This window comes from Lipotes vexillifer, unplaced genomic scaffold, assembly GCF_000442215.2.
Source record: "Lipotes vexillifer unplaced genomic scaffold, Lipotes_vexillifer_v1.1 scaffold1518, whole genome shotgun sequence".
NCBI classification, from domain to species: domain Eukaryota; kingdom Metazoa; phylum Chordata; class Mammalia; order Artiodactyla; family Lipotidae; genus Lipotes; species Lipotes vexillifer.
The window spans coordinates 613668-632764 of record NW_006789830.1 but is presented as its reverse complement, the minus strand read 5'-3'; the positions used below and the strand labels follow the sequence as shown (position 1 = coordinate 632764).

General features: G+C 48.0%; 1 protein-coding gene and 1 non-coding gene across 2 annotated transcripts in view; both read left to right on the top strand.

The window, feature by feature from the left end:
• The window catches only part of MARCHF4 (membrane associated ring-CH-type finger 4), a 104896-nt gene extending 91514 nt beyond the window's left edge, over positions 1 to 13382 (top strand). Inside the window, exon 4 of the mRNA XM_007462854.1 lies at positions 12984 to 13382. Within this exon, the coding sequence (XP_007462916.1) occupies positions 12984 to 13351 (368 nt within the window). The 3' untranslated portion in view covers positions 13352 to 13382. The remainder of the gene's footprint in view (positions 1 to 12983) is intronic.
• On the top strand, positions 11946 to 12017 carry TRNAE-UUC (transfer RNA glutamic acid (anticodon UUC)). Its single transcript has one exon. It is a non-coding gene; the product is annotated as a tRNA-Glu (tRNA).
• Positions 13383 to 19097: the final 5715 nt, after the last annotated feature.

Sequence of the window (19097 nt, the reverse complement as noted above, 5' to 3'; positions counted from 1 at the left end):
GCGGGACCCTCACCAGAGAGTGGATGGAAGCGGAAATGAGGGAGGTGGGTGTTTTCAAGAGATGTTGGGTAAATTAAAATGTTGACGGAAAGAATCCATATCCATAGACCGAAGCTGCCTGGATAGATGGAGCAATTTAGTACCTGGATAGAAATTTTATCCTCGGGAGAAAGGAAAATGAGTCTAGCCCCGTGTTAACTCAAGAGGTGGAGGAAGAAAGGAATAAGACCGTTTGTTAAAATAATTCTTTGAACTTTCTCTACTCTTCAGACACCTTGGTCTCTCCCCTAGACTGTTAAATGGCCTCAGATAGTTTAAATCTGAGTAAACATAATATAGAGGTTTAATTAATCCTTAAACATGTATTTAGCTTTTCTATCAGAGTGGTGTGCTAAGGGAAAGTTGGTGAGAGTGGGAGAGGCACATGAGGAGAAACTCCACTGAGCACCAACACCAGCTCAGCAGATATTCTCTGCCATGAAGCTAAGAGGACGCAGAGTCTGGGACATGGTCAGCTCGCTGCTTGTGGAGCTCCATCAGCCCCATCCATGGCTGTGTCCACCTGGCTGGCCTCCAGGTCAATCAGTGAAAGCAGTGACTTTCAGACAATGGCCTTTGGTTCTCACCAAAGGATTTTGCCTGAAATGGTTTCCAGGAAGGTCTGGATTCTCTGTTTGATGCAGCATGGGTCCAGGGTTGTGGACAATGTCTCTGGACTTGGTCATATCAGAGGGTTGTATATTCTGGGATATGGGCTGCCTCTACAGATTAAGCATCTCTTGGCTTACAGTCCTTACTCCCTAGACCAATCTGTGCCACCGTGAAAGCCAGATGTAAGTTGCTGTAGACAGAGCAAACCACCAAACCCCTGCAACAGAGAGGAACTGAGAAAGGGGCCAACAACCCTAAAAGATAAGCAGGGTAAGTATTATCCATATTTAACAGGTGAGAATAGGTTTAAAGCAGTTGGGCTCCAGGTCACATAACTAAGAGATGGCAGAGCTGAGGACCGGACCACGAACTTCTGGCTCCAATTCCTGGGCACTTTTTACCGCCTATTTCATCTCTGATTGCGCTGTGAAATTGTAGATGCAGGGCTTGGATGAGGAGGCAGGTTGAGGGGAAATTGGTCCAGTAATACCTTGACCCATAGAGTAATGGCTGGTAACAATAAGAAATTCAGTGAGCCCCAGCTGCTCCTGTCCCGTACTCAGGGTTTTGAAGGTTAGCCGTTGTTGTACCTCCCTTTTTTTTTTTTTTTTTTTTGAATCTCATACCTCTTCTCTCCAAACTACTTGCTCTGCAGCAACTTTTTTTTTGTTTTGTTTTGTTTTGTTTTGTTTTTTTTTGTTTTTTGCGGTATGTGGGCCTCTCACTGTTGTGGCCTCTCCCGTTGTGGAGCACAGGCTCCGGACGAGCAGGCTCAACGGCCATGGCTCACGGGCCCAGCCGCTCCACGGCATGTGGGATCTTCCCAGACCGGGGCACGAACCCGTATCCCCTGCATCGGCAGGCGGACTCTCAACCACTGCGCCACCAGGGAAGCCCCTGTACCTCCCTTTTAATCAGTGCTGTTCTGACACCAACTGAGAGGGAGGCTTGAGAAGTTGAGATGAAATTTGGGTGGTTTGTCTCCCCGTGACATTCTGGTGAAAGGTACTTGGGATGTGGGTGGCTAAATTTACTGGTTAGCATGAAAGTAGGGAATCCATTCCTTCACTCAGAAATATTTATTGAAAGGGCACCTGCTCTCAAGGATCTTACACTTCACTGGGGAGGCAGACAGGGTGATTACTCATGGCAATAATAAGAGCTGGGACACAGAGATGAGTGAGCACAGGGAATGACTGAATCAGAGTGGGCTTGGGATGGTCAGATCCATTCATTCAGTATCATTTGTTGGACGTTTTGTTTTGTTCCTGAAACTAGGGAATATTAACACAGAGATGAATGAGACACAGTCCCTGCCCTCAAGGAGCTCACAGTCTACAAATAAATCACAACATAGCAGGAGTTTTACAAGATATAGAGGAAGGTAGAACCGAGCAGAGAGCGGTTAACTCTCTCTTGGAGGTGTCCAAGAAGGGTTTCTAAAGGAAGGAACCCTATCCTTGAGCTAATTTTAAAAGATATGTCACATTTTATCCAGAAGAGTAGAGGAGAACTTTCCAGGCAGAACATGTGTAGAGACACAGAAACATGCGAGAACAAGGTGTGCTTAGGAAACTTTGGGCAGATTTATACGGCTCGGTGCAAAGAGCCAGGGTGGAGAGGTGGGTCATGGGGATGGGGAGGTTGGCAAGAGCCAGATCTCACAGATCACGAATCACGTGCTAAGCAGCTCAGACTATCCTGCTGGTGATGGGGAGGGATTGATAAGATTTTATCTGGGGAAGAATTATGACCAGATGTGTGTTTTAAAGAGACAGCTCCGGTAGCTGTGGGGAGGTTGGATCAGAGCTGGACAGACTAGACATTGGGAGAGGCCAGCTGGAAACGTGCTTGTAATAGTCTGAGCAAGAAGGAAAGAGATGCAAAACAGTGGCAATGCGGAAGAAGTGTATGGGATGACCTTGAGAAGCACGTAGGATGTGGACTTGATAGGACTGTCTGAACTCCTTCAGGCAAGTGGGAGCCCCGGGGCTCTGGTTCGAGTGGGGACTAGGCGCCACTGCTGAGCATGAGAATGGGGCGGGCAATGGATGAAACAAATGGGAACCAAAGTATATGTCTTCAGCAAAGGCAGCAAAAAAAAAAAAAAAAGGAGCATCCTAAACCTAAAATCTAGGCAGAGAGGCAAGAGGCAGCTGCTAAGTCAAGAGTTTGCAGTAGAAGAGATGCAAGGCACATGGAGGCCATTATCTGCAAAGAGGAGAATGCAAGGCCAGGAAGGTGTCTCTTTGCTGGGGTAGAAAGAGGGAAAGGGCTTTCTTTTAGTGCACAGGTGGTCCCCTCCTGTGACATAGAGGAAGATGCAGCGGGCATTGAACCATTTCTGACTAGGGCTGGTAACTGATGGGAAGGGGGACAGGTAAGGAAAGTAGGCAGTTGAAGACAGATTTGGAAGGCAACCATTAGAGGTGTTTGAAGCTGTGGATTTTGAATAGATAACTTAGGAGGAATGTTCAGAGAGTAGATGACTAAGGACAGAGACCTGGGCAACATTAAACACTTAAGGGATGGAAGGAGACAGAAGATGAGAAAAGAGCAGGAGAGACAGAGTCACAAAACCCAGAGAGCTGGGTCTCCGAAGTGGCAGGAGTGGTGCTACATAATGGTCTGGGACTGCATATTGCTCAGTTTCTTACTAACCTTTTGACCTTAAGTGATTTGCATAACCTCTCTCTGCTTTTGTTTTCCCATCTGTGAAATGGGCTGATAATACTGTCATCAGAGGTTTGTTGAGAGGATTGAATAAGATGGCACATGTAAAGGAGCAGGCACTTATACGTATCAGTGACCAGGGTAGGAGGTACTTGGTCAGGGTAGATTTCCCTCGAGGTAGACACTCAGTAAATGTATGCCAAAACAGTTAAAACCTGAATCCAGCCACAGCCTGGAGAGGCTGACCCCGAGTCCTCCCATAATTGAGAATCTGCTGTTATTTGGAGCAGTGCCTCTTCTGGAAGGTTTAGGCTCCCTCACCCGTGTCCCCTCAATAAGAAGATCTGATTACATCGAGCGTCCTCGTTCCACCTGCCTACTCTTCCGTCATCTATAATGATGCGGTCTTCCCCGGCAGAGAAGTTGACAGAGCCACCCAGGAAACAAATGGGACATTCTCTGCTCCAGTGGGCCAAGTTATTAGGATTTAACAAGAGCAAATTAATTAAGGTCTCTGGCACCAAAAACATTTTTTTTTTCACTCCACAGACCCAAGAGATTGGCCACCAAGAAGTCAACTCTGCAAAAATGAGGACCTCATCCTCATGATGTTTGTTTTTCACTTGTGAGTGAAATGGGGTCAGGGTAAGGAAAGCGAGCAAGATTCTGAAGCTGCTCCAAATCTTTCAAAGAGTGGCTTAGGGTATTGATGAAATTATAGAAAAGCTTTTGTTAAAACTTCCTCTGTGTGCAGTATACTGAGTAACTTCCCTACGATTTAGAGGTACCTGGTACCTGCCCTCTGAGATAAAGGGATTCAAATCCCAGTTTACAGCAAGTGGGCAGGGGGTAGGGGCAGCAGGGCTGTGAAAACATTGTTTTTCAAACTTAATTTTAATTCACATTAACAAAAAACACATATATGCCGCAAGGATTCCTTCCCTCCCTCCCTCCCTCCTTCTGGGTAGAAATGACCTCATCTGTCAAACCTCTTAATTCCCTGATTAGGAAACTGAAAATATGGAGGAGGCAGCCTGGTGCAGCAGAAGAGACTAGGAAGCAGAAGACCTAGATCTGATGAGCAGATAAGCTACCAGCTACCTCTGTGACCTGGGGCAAGTTACTGCCTCTCTCTACAACTCAGCTGACTTACCTATAAACTGAGAGGGTTGAGCCTGATAACCTACAAGGTCCTTTCAGGTCTGACATTCCAGGATTTTTGAGTTACTTCCATTGTGAGAGGTCATGACTGTGGGAGGTTGACAGTTGTGAGTGCGGGGATGGCCAATACCGCTGGGCCAGGCCAAACAGCCCATAAGCATCAGCCACAGAAATGGGCCAGACGATGCTCAGTCCATGTTCTGTTACCTGCATGTGGCTTATCCAACTTTCTGGATTAACTGTTAACTCATATCCCCCCACGCCCTTCCTTAGGCACCTCCCCTCCATCCCACTACCCCCGCTTCCTGTGCGTGGTCACCCTTCTCCACACCTGAGCTGCTGGATGCTCGGAGGATGAAGGTGACCGATTTAGAAGTAGACACACCAAGCACTCACTGTCCCCCTCCAAGGAGACCCCTTGGGGGGCAGTTCAGTTGTTCCAGTTATGCTGACAAGGCTCAAATATTTTAGGAACAGCTCTTAGGAACTGCCTTTAGTGCCTGCAGCGCATTTTGGGATAGATTCAGAAGTGGCAAGTCTGTCCATTGATGGTGGGTTTGTGGCTAGAAATAGCCGCAATCTGGTAAATAAAGTGGATGCTCAAGCCCGCTAATACATTTTGGGGACCACGTGAAATGTGCCATTGAGCCACAACTGCTTTTCTCTGTGGCCCCTAATCTAGCACTGAAGGTATTTTAGTTAGGGTAACTCCAGTAGATAGAAAAAAAGTAAGCCCCCAAATTCAGTGTTTTAACCCAGCAGAAGTTCCTGTCAGTGGGAGGTTCTCTTCCACACAGTGATTCAGGGACCGAAGACCCTTGCATCTTGTGGCTCCACAGTTCCTTAGGCTTTTGAATCTTTTATCTCCATTCAAAAGAAAATACAAGAGGGCATAGATAAGGTGCACGTGTGCGCACGAGCACACGCCACACACACGTACACATACACTTTTCCCCTCAGTACCCATTTCTTTTTTTTTTTTCCGGTACGTGGGCCTCTCACTGTTGTGGCCTCTCCCGTCGCGGAGCACAGGCTCCGGACGCGCAGGCTCAGCGGCCATGGCTCACGGGCCCAGCCGCTCTGCGGCATGTGGGATCTTCCCGGACCGGGGCACGAACCCGCGTCCCTTGCATCGGCAGGCGGACTCCCAACCACTGCGCCACGAGGGAAGCCCCCTCAGTACCCATTTCTTAAATCTTGGCTTCACTCATGCTCACATTCAGTGCCAGTCACCTAGCTCCACCTGAGTGCAGAGGGCTCTCTGAGCTCGGTTTCCTGTTCTGTAAGGTGGAGATAATATCACCTCCTTTATTGGGTTTGTGAGATAAGTTGACCATATTTGCAAAGCTCTTTTAGTGATAGGACATAGTAAACATTCAGTAAATATTGACTCTCATCACCAGCACCATCATCACCATCACCGTCACCATCACCATGACCTTCACCATCACCACCCAGCGTGGCTGAGGAATGCAGTTCTGTTAGTATCTGTCCAGATAGTGAGAACTCTAAGCCTCATAAAAAACGCACAGGAAAAAAAAATCTGCAGTATCTTAGGGCAGAGCTTCAGAAACACACTTCCAGGAATGGCCCCTCTCAATTACACCAATGCAAGCATATTTTGGACGTGGGTAGAGTCAGCTGGTTTCCAGAGCTCCTTTCAGGTCTAGCATGTTATTCATCTATAAACAATCAGTGAGGATTGAGAAGGACACTTAGGAGACAGAAGACCAGGTGCTTGTCGCTGGGAACGGGGTTGGCAATAAAGGAGGAGGAGATATGAGTGGGCTTTTTCTGTCCTGTAATTTCCCCCAAACAATCAATATCATGTGGCATTGAGTGTAAATGTGTGCCCAGCACAGTGCAAGCATCAGCATGCAGGATTCATTACCTCATTTAATCTCATAACTCCCCTATAAGCAAGGGGATAGCAGTCCCCACTTTCTGATGAGGAAACTGAGGCTCAGAAAGAGGAATTAACTTACCTCAAGCCACAAGGCTAGTAAGTGGTAGGTACTCTGAATGTTCAATACATGTTCATCAGCGAGTTGACCCTAAATTGTGGGACCCAAAAGTCTTTGGGTCTAGGAGAGGAAATATCCATTTCTTCAGCTGCCTGAGCTTTTCATGTCTGTCACATCTGGAAATAGAGTATTTTTTTAAATTACCTATAGCTCTTTGATCAAAATTCGGAGCCTTCCGTGAGGCAGTAGGTCCGGATAAGGACCATGTTCTCAGCAGTGCTGCTCAAGTGTGGTCCATACATCAGCATCACCTGAGAGCTTCTTGGAAATGAAAATTCTTAGTCCTCGTCCCAGACCTACTGAGTCAGATTGTCTGGGGGTGGTGCCCGGGAATCTGTGTTTTCATAAACTCTCCGGTTTGAGAAGCGCTATTGCAGAGTTAGTTGTCTGCAACCTTTATGCCACTTAAACTAGGATACTAGTAGGAGAAGAGGTGAGGGTGGGAAGCAGGATTTGGTGTCACTGAGGGGACCAGAGCTCTTCTCTGCATACTTCTCAGTCAGCCTTGGCCTATTAACTCCGTACATCATGGGAATCTGTTTTTGTTCCATCACACGTGCTCATAGAAACACACAGTAGGTTCAGGAAATGCTAACTAAACAGAATTAAATTGTATCTCACCGCTATGCGCGCAGCAAGAACCAAAGGCCAAAATTCAGCAGCAGAGGATTGGGATACCATGTCACGGAGAACTCCCTGACAGCACTGTGGTGAATTAGGGGCAGGGGGGCTGTGCAGGCAGGACAACCTGCTCACAATGGCCACCTTCCCTCCCATCCTCATGGGCCGAGCAAAGGGCCATTTCATCTGGAGGCTCGGGGAGAGATACGATGACAAATGAAGGGTTCCAACATCCTATGGAGCCTACAGGAAGAGGGCCCCTGAAAGATGGAGAGACGTGAGAAAGAGGAATATTTGGGACATGTGTAGGATCAGCTGGTTTCCAGAGAAAAAAAAGTTCTTCTAGAACTGTATCAGTGAATACAGCCCAGGGTTGGGCACCTTGTTAGGTGGGTACTAGATAAATTAAATAGAAAACCCCAGAAAGGGACTCAATCAAAATGTGTTGAATTTCTGATATGACCATGCATTGTAATTTTCTATTTTCTTTTTCTACTATTTCCCCGCCTCCATTCACCAATAGCCTTCTTTCCTCCTGTTCTAACTTTAGTCTCTCTTTCTCTCTATCCATTTTCCCATTCATCTTCTTTCTCTCCCATCTCTTCAACTTTGCCCACTTGACCTGTCCCTATCAAATGAGTGCCACCCATCTTCCCTCATTAAAAAAGATTCTGTGGCTCAAGGAATCGATAAGTAATCTGTAGAGCGGGAAGCAGAGAGAGGGCTAGGGAGTGGATGCTTTTCCAACTTTTGCCAAACAAGCGTTATCTACAAAAACAGGTGCACCTTCCTTCCCTTCAGCCATCTATCCATTAAAATGGTTTATTTCCTGAACACTGGACAGATAATTAGGAGGTAACATTCAGACCAGAAATTTAAGCCACCCTCTTCAATCAGGGTAAAATTGTCTGATTAAGAAGTTAATTAAGAATCAAGTGTAGTGACTCTTATTGGAAAGAATGAGTTTGGGGCTTCAAAAAATCCTGATTCCCCCCCACCCCCTCAAAGGCCCCTATGTCCTCCATCACCACCAAGGCTTCATTAAGCTCCCAATACCGTATTAGCTGCCCAATCCTCAACCATATCTGACCCCTGTCCTTGAGGGGCTTACAATCTAGGGGAAAGGGCATAACAGTGTTCAAACAAGGCTTGTGAAATAAATGAACAAGTGAGCACTGCAGTGCCAAGGGTGCATAGGCATGTATTCAAAAGGTTGAAGGAAGCGATGAGAGTCGGCACATTGGGAGAGGGTGAGAAAGTGGGCAGAGAGGAAGTCTCCTTGTCCAGAGCCAGGCGGGAGATCAAGGGGTCCACAGGTGGTCCAAAGGAGATTTATGAACCCACTAAAATCATAAGGACAGTTCATGTGTCTGGGTTTTTTTCCAGGAATGTGGTCCTTAGCTTTCATCAGATGCTCAAAGGGGCACATGATCCAAAAGATTAGGAACAACTGGGCTACAGGGAGGCTGTCTCTCCTTCAGTGAACCCTCGAAGACCTGTTGAACAAAGTACAATTTTAGGAGCTGTCGGAGTCCTGGAGGAAAGAGTAGCAGTGGGTGGCTGTCTTGTCTCCTAGAATCACAGCGTGTTGGAGGTTGCAGAGGCTTTGAGATGTTCCCATCCAGTCTCTTTGCTTGACGTGGAGTTGGCTGGAGTGACTCATTGCTGTTTGCTCCTATGAATCAGCTCTTTGTCACAGGGGACAGACCAGCCGCCCCTGGATTTACAGTGATGCAAGAGAATCCCACTGTACCTCATCCCCAGTCATCTCACTCACCGTGAGTCCAGCCTCCCAAACCATCTTCACCATATGGACAATCATCCCTTTCCTATGTTTCTCACCCTTTTACTGGCCCTTTCTTCCCAGCCCTTCCACATGCCCTCTGGACCTCATCGTCCACCATTGGCAGCCTCTGCGAGCGTTCCTTTCCTCATCCTTTAATTGAAATAAAGCTGTTTCCTGAGGACATTGTTTCTTGCATGGCTGTCTTAAGTGGTGGCTGCTCTGTCTCCAGGACTCTGTATCCTGGGGGCCTGGAGGTGGGGTGAGTCCTCCTTGCTCCCCATTACCATCTGCAAACTGCCTCTCTTCCTTTATCTTTCAGAAGCCCCAGCTCCTTTGAAGTGAATGTCATCATACATCACCAGCCCTTTGACTTTCTTGATGCTGCTGGCTGCTGACGGGCTACTCACTCCTAAAATACCCTGTGCACCTGGCTCACACACTGCCTCCCACCATACCTGTCTCAGCATCTCTGTAGATCAGTGGTCCTTGGAAGAGGTGTTCCCATCCCTTAGGGGGCATTTTGCAAATGTATGAGGTTTTTGGTTTCTTTTCTAAAGTGGCTGTGCCCCAACATTTATATTGAAATTTATATTATCATGTTATAAAGTGACTTCCCCTTTGGTTTTCTTTACATAATCTGTTAGGGCATTATATTAATTAAAAAAAGAAACCATAGTAGCTTGGATTATTCTGTAAGTTTCATTTCAGAACAGAAAAAGAGATATTAAAATATATTTGTTATAATTTGTTATAAAAGGGGGCATTTGGTCTGATAGAACTGAGGATGGCTGATGCAGATAATCTATCCCACTCCCTGTCTTCCTCATTATTACAGAACTTTCCCTCCAGCCCACCTCAGCCCCATTCAAGTGGTCACTCCCTAGTGCTCATCATCACCAAGAACCCCATCCCTTCAAAATCTGGATTTAAACACCCCACTCGCTGATCATCACCCCCTATCCTTGTAGTTCACTGACTCTAAATTCTCCAGATTCATAGAAACCTCTTGGCATTGACCCTATCACTTTCCACTTCTCCATTTTCATTATTCCTTATCCCTTTGTGTTCTTACTTCCCTCCTTCCCGGTCTAGACTCCATGGGCCAACGTGATAACCGCTCCCTTTGCAAACATCCATAATTCTCATGTCCCACTCTCTCTCCTGCCATACTTACCTGGAAAGACAGTCTATGCTAATTAAAACCACCCAACCAATGACTAGACCCACTTTAAATTGTGACCACAAATCTCAGATAGGTGCTCAACGCTGTCAGATAATTCTACCACCTCTCCCTTGTAAATTCATTCTCTCACTCTGCAAGACAGTTATTTTCCACCTTCTCTTCTCCCCACAAATCTTCAACACGTCTTCCCTTAACCCTTCCCACCTTAGCTGATGACTTCATGGAAGAAAAAGATGCACTTGGATGAGAACTACCTGATTTTCCCACTATTGCATCTTTCCTCCTACCTCCTCTGTGCCCACCAAGCTAATTTCATCCTCATCCTCATTGCACTTGAGCTGACCTCTCAACAGCATGTCTCTTTCATGAAACATGTCCTTCTCTAGACTTCTGGGTCTCCACACTTGCGGGTCTTCCTTCTACACTATTTATTGCTCCTTCAGAAACTCCCTTCCTGGCTCTGCCTCCACCAAACCTCCATATTACCAGAAGCTTCAGGGCTCTGTCGTGGGCCCTCTTCTTTTGTCTGTCTACCTCTTCTCCCAGGAGATCTGGGCCAGTCCTATGGCTTCAGATTCCACCTCTACACTGATGACCTCCATCACCAGGCAAGACCTCTCCCTAAGCTTCAGACTCGGATGTCCAACTGCCTACCTAGCCCTTCTATTGAGATTCCTATCAGGTGTCTTAAATTTACCATAACCAAAATATAACTATTAATGAATGTAGTAGGCTGAATAATGGTCCCCCAAGACACCCAGGTCCTAATCCCTGTTAATGTTACCTTATATGGCAAAGGGCACTTTGCAGATGTGACTAATCTAAGAATCTTGTAACAGGTAGAGTTTCGTGGATTATTCAGGTTGACCCAGTGTAATCAAAGTGTTCTCATAAGAGAAAGACAGAGGGAGACTCAATGACAGGAGAGGAATAGGAGATGTGACATCAGAAGAAAAGGGCAGAGTGATGCAAGGAAGTGGCAAGGAACACAGGCAACTTCTAAAAGCTGAAAAAAGGCAAGGAAATAGATTCTCCCCTCAAAGCCACCAGAGAAAAAACAGCCCTGCTGACACTTTCACTTTAGCCCAGTGACACTGATTTTTAGACTTCTGATCTTCAGAACTGCAGGAGAATACATCTGCGTGGTTTCAAGCCACTGAATATGTGGTGATCTGTTATAGCAACAATTGGAAACTAATACAGTGGCTGCCACCACCACACAGATCCACACCCCTGACCCTCACGCCTACCATACCTCAGTCAATGACACCAATACTCATCTAACTGCTGAGGCCAGAAGCTTCAGAGTTTTCTCTTGACTCACCTCACCTGCCAGCAAGTCTGTCAGTTCTGCCCCCAACATACATCCTGACTCCAGTGGCCTCTCACTTCCTCCGCGGCTACCTCCTCCTTAGTCTAAGCGGCCATCATTGCCGAGTTGCATCACTACATCACTTCCTCGGTCTTCAGCATCTACTCTTGGTCCCTCTATTGTCTCACAGGAACCAGGATGGCCTTTCTGAAGGCTATATCAGACCACATCGTCCTCCTGTTACAGCCCTTCAATGGCTTCCCCTTATACTCAAGATAGAATATAAATCCCTTGCCATGGCCTATAAGGCCTTACCATAGACTGGCCTCTGACACCCCATCTCCCTGCACTGTCCGCTCATTCACTCATTCCCTGCGCCCTGGCCACACTGACCTCCTTTCTGAGCCGGGTGCCTTCCATTCCCACTTCCTGGCCTTTGTGCCTTAGCTCAAAGCTCTTACCACTAACGTGCTCTCTCTCCAGACTTTGCATGGATCCCTCCTTCTCATCATTTAAGTCTCAACTCAAGGGAATTCCCTGGTGGTCCGGTGGTTAGGACTCGGTGCTTTCATGGCTGTGGCCCAGGTTCAATCCCTGGTCGGGGAACTAAGATCCCACAAGCTGCGTGGCCTGGCCGGAGAAAAAAAGAAAAAGAAAGAAAACGAAAAAAATAAGAAATTAAGTCTCAACTCAGATATCACCTCCCTCACAAGCCCCTACTACCGTCTCCATCAAACAGGACTCTCAGTGTCTGCAGGCAGTGGCTATTTCCCCCTGTTTTATCTTCCTCATAGCATGTGTCCATGCCTGAAATAGTCTTATTGGTTTGTTTCCGTGTCTGTTGTGTGTCTCTCCACTAGAATGCCAGCTCTCAGAGGGCAGGACTCTGCCTGTCCTGTTCACTGCGCTATCCCTAGTGCTTAGCACATAGTAGGCACACAATATTTAGTTTCCTGGTTGTGTGACATAGCTCGTTTCTGACTCTACACTGCCCCTGGCCAATAGAACCGTGCCAGAGTTCACTCTGCCAGCAATGTGTGTATATTAGTAGCACTGGGCTTTTTGTTAAATAGCCAAGAGGTAATCAGTGGAATTTCGGACATTCAGCAGGTATGGAATGACCATAGGGTTTCTTTTATGGTACCTTTGAAGGCACAGGATTCAGTCAACATCTGCTAAGTGCCAGGTGCCACAGACACAGGGCAGAGGGAGAAAAAGATATTTGTATTACGCCTTAATGGACAATGAATTTGGATTTTGTCAGGCCAAGGAGTAGGAGGGATAGAGCAGAGACAGAGGCAAAAGCACTGCATGTAGGTGCACGACTATTTCACGCCCTCGGTGTGGTGGCCTTCCACATACTTCCAAAGACTCGTTGAGCCTAGAAATGTAAGGATGGCTGCCATGTGGCCCAGAGCTGAAAGGTAGGTTTGAAAAGAACAAATCAAACCAATATAAATCTGGCTTACCCAATGCCTATACTCACTTATAAACAGAGGGAGACTGGTTTCTCCCGGCAGTGAGCTGCTATCTCTTACTCGCCTTTGTTTTTCTCTTCTCCCTGCTGCCCAGGCCTCATCATCCATGAGGGACCCTCCGTGTACCGCATCTTTAAACGGTGGCAGGCTGTCAACCAGCAGTGGAAAGTGCTGAACTATGACAAGACGAAAGACCTGGAGGATCAAAAGGCAGGAGGCAGGACCAACGCCCGGATGTCCTCGGCCACCCAGGCCAACGCGCCCCCCTCCGGAGAGGAGGCTGCGGGCACCCCTGCCCCTGAGGAAGGCCCTGCCCGGGCGGCCGGCCACCCCTCAGGCCCTCTGTCCGATCACCACTGTGCTTACACCATCCTGCACATCTTGAGTCACTTAAGACCTCATGAACAGCGGACCCCCCAGGGCGGCAGCCGAGAGCTGGTCATGAGGGTCACAACGGTGTGAGAGGAGAGACCTGGGAGGGAGCTGTGACCACACACGCACGCCGGGGGGGGGGGGCCGCCCCTGACAGGACGCCATCTGGGGAGCAGGTGTGGGGAGGCATGGAGGCACCGCAGGGGCCAGAGGGCAGGCGGTGGGGGGCGGGGGTGTGCCTTGAGGGGCCTGGGGGCAGGACTGGAGCTGGAGGGAGGCTGGCGCTGTGAGCGGTTTCCTGATTTCCAGCCGGTCGATACCATTCTCCAACAAGCACGAGGAAAACCAATACAAACTCAGCAACGAAGTGCAATACATACCGAGCCTAACAAAACACAACAACAGAGGCACCCAGATGCGCCCCCCTGTGCAAAACACCTGGGAGAAGTGGCGGCTGGGGAGGGCAAAGCTGCGTGTCTGGTGGCGGTGGTGCCCACATGTGCACGTGTGGGAAGAAGAAGCACTTGTAGCCGGCCTTGTTTTACCCTTGAGTTTGCTTTGGTTTCTCCCTGGGCTGTGTTCCAGGGACAGTTGGGGGGAGGGACAGGGATGGGTGGGAGCTGGCAGGGATGAGATTCCTAGCATTTGCGGCCCCTGGGCTCACCTGGGTGGGCAGGATTCCTGACTCAGGCCTCAGGGGCAGTGGTGCAGGGAGGGAGATACTGACCGGAGCGGCCAGAGGGAGGGGGGTTTCTTCCCCTTCCAAACCTTCCAAACTGGGAACTCCCAATTTCAGATGGGCTCAAAGAGGGCGTAGGTTTGGAGTAGGGTGTCTTTCTGTGCCCTTGTTACTTTATTTTATGGTGATTTGGCTCAAAGATGTTTACAGGAAACACACACACACACACACACACACACACACACACCAACAATAGTACAGATTTCCCATGGGTATCTTGAGCACAGTCCTGCTGCCATGGCTTCACCCTTCAAAGCTGTCAATCCAGGAGTGATTTTCCCAACCACCCAATACGACCCATGGCCACGACATGCTTAGTGCCATGGCCCCTCCTGGTTTGGCACCTGCTGAGACCCAGGGCCCCCCATGGCAGGGCACCTCCTGCCCAGGGTCTCCCAGGAGAGCTGCTGCAGCAAATGGGAGGAAGTGGGCCGGATGTGCCCCAAGGAGTGGAGTGGAGACCAATCTAAGTATTCCTTGCTACTCGGGACCCTCCCCCAAGGATAGTTTGGCTAATCCCTCAGTGCTACCTGCTCCCTGGTCCCTTCCATGCAGCAAGGCGGCCCCAGGGACCCTGGCAGGGAGCGCTGTCCCTTGAGCCCACCTGCTGGTTCTGGGACCCTGCCAGGGAAAGCCACGGGGTGGTCACCTGCAGAGTTTCTTGTTGTCATTGCACAATGGCCGCATCATCCGTGGGTATGAAAGGGACACTGTCAAGTACTTTTTTAAACTAGTTTTTAGGGTTTTTTAAAACTCTCTGTTGTTTATATTATTCTCTTAAAAGCTTGAAAATTTCTTTCCCTACCACTAGTGTCCTTTCCCATATGTGAGTTTTTCCTGTCTCTGTCCTGTTTTCCCTCTACGGTATAATTTGCTTTCCCTCTCCTGTGTCTGCTCCACCCCTAGAGTCTTCTCCCTCACAAGAACTGGTTTCTCCTTTGAGGGTACAGATAGGGCCTCTGCTGTGTGTGTGTGTGTGTGTGTGTGTGTGTGTGTGTGTGTGTAAACCTACAGTGAAGCCCTGGGACTCCTGGCCTCTTCTTGTCTTCCTAGCAGGTGAATTCCTTCAAGTCGAAAAGAGGACCAGCTTCCCAACTTTTCCCAGGTTTCGGCCCAGGACTCCTGGAAGCAGAGGCCACTAGTGCTGGGAGGAAATATGGAGAGTTTTCTCCCCATCTGGTCATTTCAGAGAAGCTAAGAGAACCACAGGTGAGGGGCATGTTAGGACCTCATTCCCCTGACAGTTTTCCTTTGAACATCAGAAAACAGTCCCCAGAGCAGGGCCCCGAGAGGGGGCTCAGACATATCACTAGGCAGCAGGCAAGGCTTTCCCTCCCGCCAGCCTGACCTGGCCCTCCTTCCTGGGGCCGGCAGTTGGTCAGGCAACGTCATCAGTGGGATGTGCACAGGCTTAGGAAGGTTCCTCCCCTGATGAAGCTCACATACAAGTGAAAACCAACAAAACCATACAAGTAATTCACGTAGAGTGAAGGTATCTCTTTTTTCTTGTAGTCTAGGAATGGGCCATTCAGTTTAATTAAATATTTTTGTGGGAATTCCCTGGCGGTCCAGTGGTTAGGAGTCGGCACTTTCACTGCCCAGGGCCCGGGTTCAACCCGTGGTCGGGGAACAAAGATCCCACGAGCCACATGGCATGGCGAAAATATATACATATATTTATGAAAAATATAGATGTGTCCAGACATGCATTATCTATTTTCAAAAAAGTATCAGAATGCAACAAAATATGCACGTCATCAAAACTATAGTGGTCGGGCTTCCCTGGTGGCACAGTGGTTGAGAGTCCGCCTGCCGATGCAGGGGACACAGGTTCGTGCCCCGGTCCGGGAAGATCCCACGTGCCGCGGAGCGGCTGGGCCCGTGAGCCACGGTTGCTCAGCCTGCGCGTCCGGAGCCTGTGCTCTGCAACGGGAGAGGCCACAACAGTGAGAGGCCCACGTACTGCAAAAAAAAAAACAAAAACAAAAACAAAAACAAAAACTATAGTGGCCATGATGTCGTCTTTCTTTGGTGATTTGCAGGGAGCTTCAGAACATTGTGGCAATGCAGGGTCGTCATTCAGAATATACTGTATTGAAGAAGAGGTGGTTAATGAAAAGTTCTAATAGGATTCTGGAGTTTGTTGGATCTTCCTGATTTAAGAACCAAGAGATCAAGGACCATCTGTCTTGTTTACCACTATATATCCAGGACCTACAGGCCTACAGTAGTGCCTGGCACACAATAGGTGCTCAATAAATATTTTTGAGTGAATATGACACTCCTGGAAGAGAACGGAAGGACCTTCCAGCATGCAGGAGACATGCCTCCACTTCTATCAACTTACACTCCAGTTCTCAAGGTCAATCATAGAATAGAGAAGGTCAACCTTTGACGTCTCTACCCAACAGGATGGTAAATTCCCTGTGCCTTGGGGAATGGTGCTTTGGGGTACAAAAATGAGCGAGCTGGGTTTTTATATTTTATATGCATCTCTGGGGTTCGAGGTAGAAGTGCACCCTGACAACCTGAGACCACTGTCCTTTTCCAAATGTGCAAATCATCCTTCATAACACAAGAAAAGGCCTAGACTTCCTGTAGATTTATTCAATGCAGAGCGGTGAGAAGTGGTCCAGAGAATTCACCTGCACATCATTCCCAAGTATGGCCCCATGCATGGGACAAGATACCAGCTAACACCTAAAGCTCTTGCTATGTGCCAGGCGCCCAATTAAATATTTATATGCATCGACATACTTAGTATTCCAACAACGGATGAAGTTGATACCATTATTATCTTCATTTTACAGATGTGGGCACCGAGGCAAAGAGGTTAAGTCACTAGCTCATAATCACCAGCCAGGATTCCATCCCAGGCAACTGGCAGGACAGGTGTCCACTCCTGCAGGACAACTGGCACGAAATAAAGGGAAATCTGAGACAGGACAATGCAGGGGGCTCATTATGGTAGAGATCTGTTGAAAAATTTTGGAGGTTGGAGAAATTGGGACTTAATAATTATAAACTATTTCTGTCCCCTCTACCAAAAAATCTGAGGGTACCTAACAATTTTTGATATTGTTCAGTTGAATGGAAGCTGCTATAGTAGAAAGTTGGCTTTATCTGGGCAGTGGGGAATTCTCAAAGGACAAAAGACACAATTCAATCACATATATATATTTTTTTAATAGTTGGGTTTTTAAAAAATTATTTATTTATTTATTTAATTTGGGGCTGTGTTGTGTCTTCGTAGCTGAACGTGGGCTTTCTCTAGTTGCAGCGAGCGGGAGCTACTGCTTCTCTTTGGTGGTGGCTTCTCTTTGTTGTGGAGCACGGGCTCTAGGCGTGCGGGCTTCAGTAGTTGTGGCACACGGGCTCAGTAGCTGTGGCTCTCAGGCTCTAGAGCACAGGCTCAGTAGTTGTGGCACACGGGCTTAGTTGCTCCATGGCATGTGGGATCTTCCCGGACCAGGGCTTGAACCTGTGTCCCCTGCAATGGCAGGAGGATTCTTAACCACTGCACCACCAGGGAAGTTCTCAACTGTATTTTTATGGGCAAAAGGTCAGTTTCCATAAGGAATCACAGAAGCCTTTTCTAGAAAAAAAAAGTAAAAATTATCCTATTTGGGGACTAGACTTTTGCTCCTGGTTCCAAGTGAGTGGTGTAGAATAGTGGGTTGGGGGGGGGAAGGTCTAAAAATAGCCCATAAAATTTAGGAGGACCCCACAATTATTACCCCACAAGAGGCCTTGTCCCTGTATACCAGGAGAATCAAATCTGTAACCATCTTAGAGCACAGAACCACGAAAATCATAGAATTTTTAAGTACCTATGAGATAATATACTGCTGTTTTTTGTTTGTTTTGCCCCGTGAGATTCAAAGATAACAGAGAGTAGAGGCATGGTTTGGATACAACAACAACCAATTTCTAAGAGAAATGATGTGCTTTGTAAGCAGAATGCATCATATTGTGGAGGTGAGAGAGCTGGGGGCAAGATGAGAGACACACTTTGCATTGTCCCTTATCACCTTTTCTCAAATTATCCTGTTAGTAACAAGCAAACAAGGATGATTTTCACCTGTAAGGGTCTGAGTTTATAGCAGTGGTGCAGTGATCCTAAAACCTCCCCCGACCCCTACATCTCCACCCACCCTTGTTGGCAGAAGGGCATGTGGGAACTGGGAAGTGCTTGGGGTGCCATAGATGATTAAGTAACACTCCAAGATGACTCTAAGTGGTGAGGATCTGGGACTGGCTTCACCCCAGATCTGAGTCCAGGGTCTGGGCTGCACTGGGTTGGTGCCTAAGTACCCTTATCCCACCATAGGGTCCTTCATCTTGCTGCCTCTCCCCCTCCAGCATCCTATCTCCTCCTCACCCAGCCTCTCGTGGGAATGAGTCCACTGGGCGAAGGCTTTCTTCCTGCCCAAGCCCCAGTCTGATGAGAACTACAGCCCTCAGTGCCCTCCTGAGCCCCGACCACTGGCCACTGAGGCGAGTCTCTCACCTTTAAATGAGTGACCCATAACCGTGTACCAAATACCTCCCCAGCACACTCAGTTTTGACCCAAGGGCTCAAAGATGTTTAGGGAAGAGGAGAAGTTGTTGTTGAGGAGGGTTTAGGGAAGGAAAGAAAAGCAGGCTCACCCTGTGCCCGTGCCTTCTTAATTTTTGAGAGAGAAAAGTCCTGAAAACAGAGCATCCTCAGTGCCCGTGGTGCTGGTTGAAGTCTGGTGCTCTGCTGTCCACCTAAGGCCCTGCCAGCAGGGAAAGGTGCGGTACCTGGGCCAGGTGGCAGCGTGGCACGGAGCACCTCCAGGGTATCCCCGATCCTGAGGGGCCCTCTCAGATGGGGAGGGGACAATCTGCTTCTGCATCTGTTACATAAGAATGTGGATGCTCAAGCTCTCCATCTGGTAATACTGCCCTTTTCCCCAGTCACATTGGGGACATAATAAAAATAGCCAAACATATAGTGCTCTCTATGTGCCAAGACTCATGTCAAGCTTTTTATGTATATTAACTCGTTTAATGCCCCAAAACAACCCCACAAAGTTGGGAACTACTATTATTTTCATTTTTCTGGCGAGGACA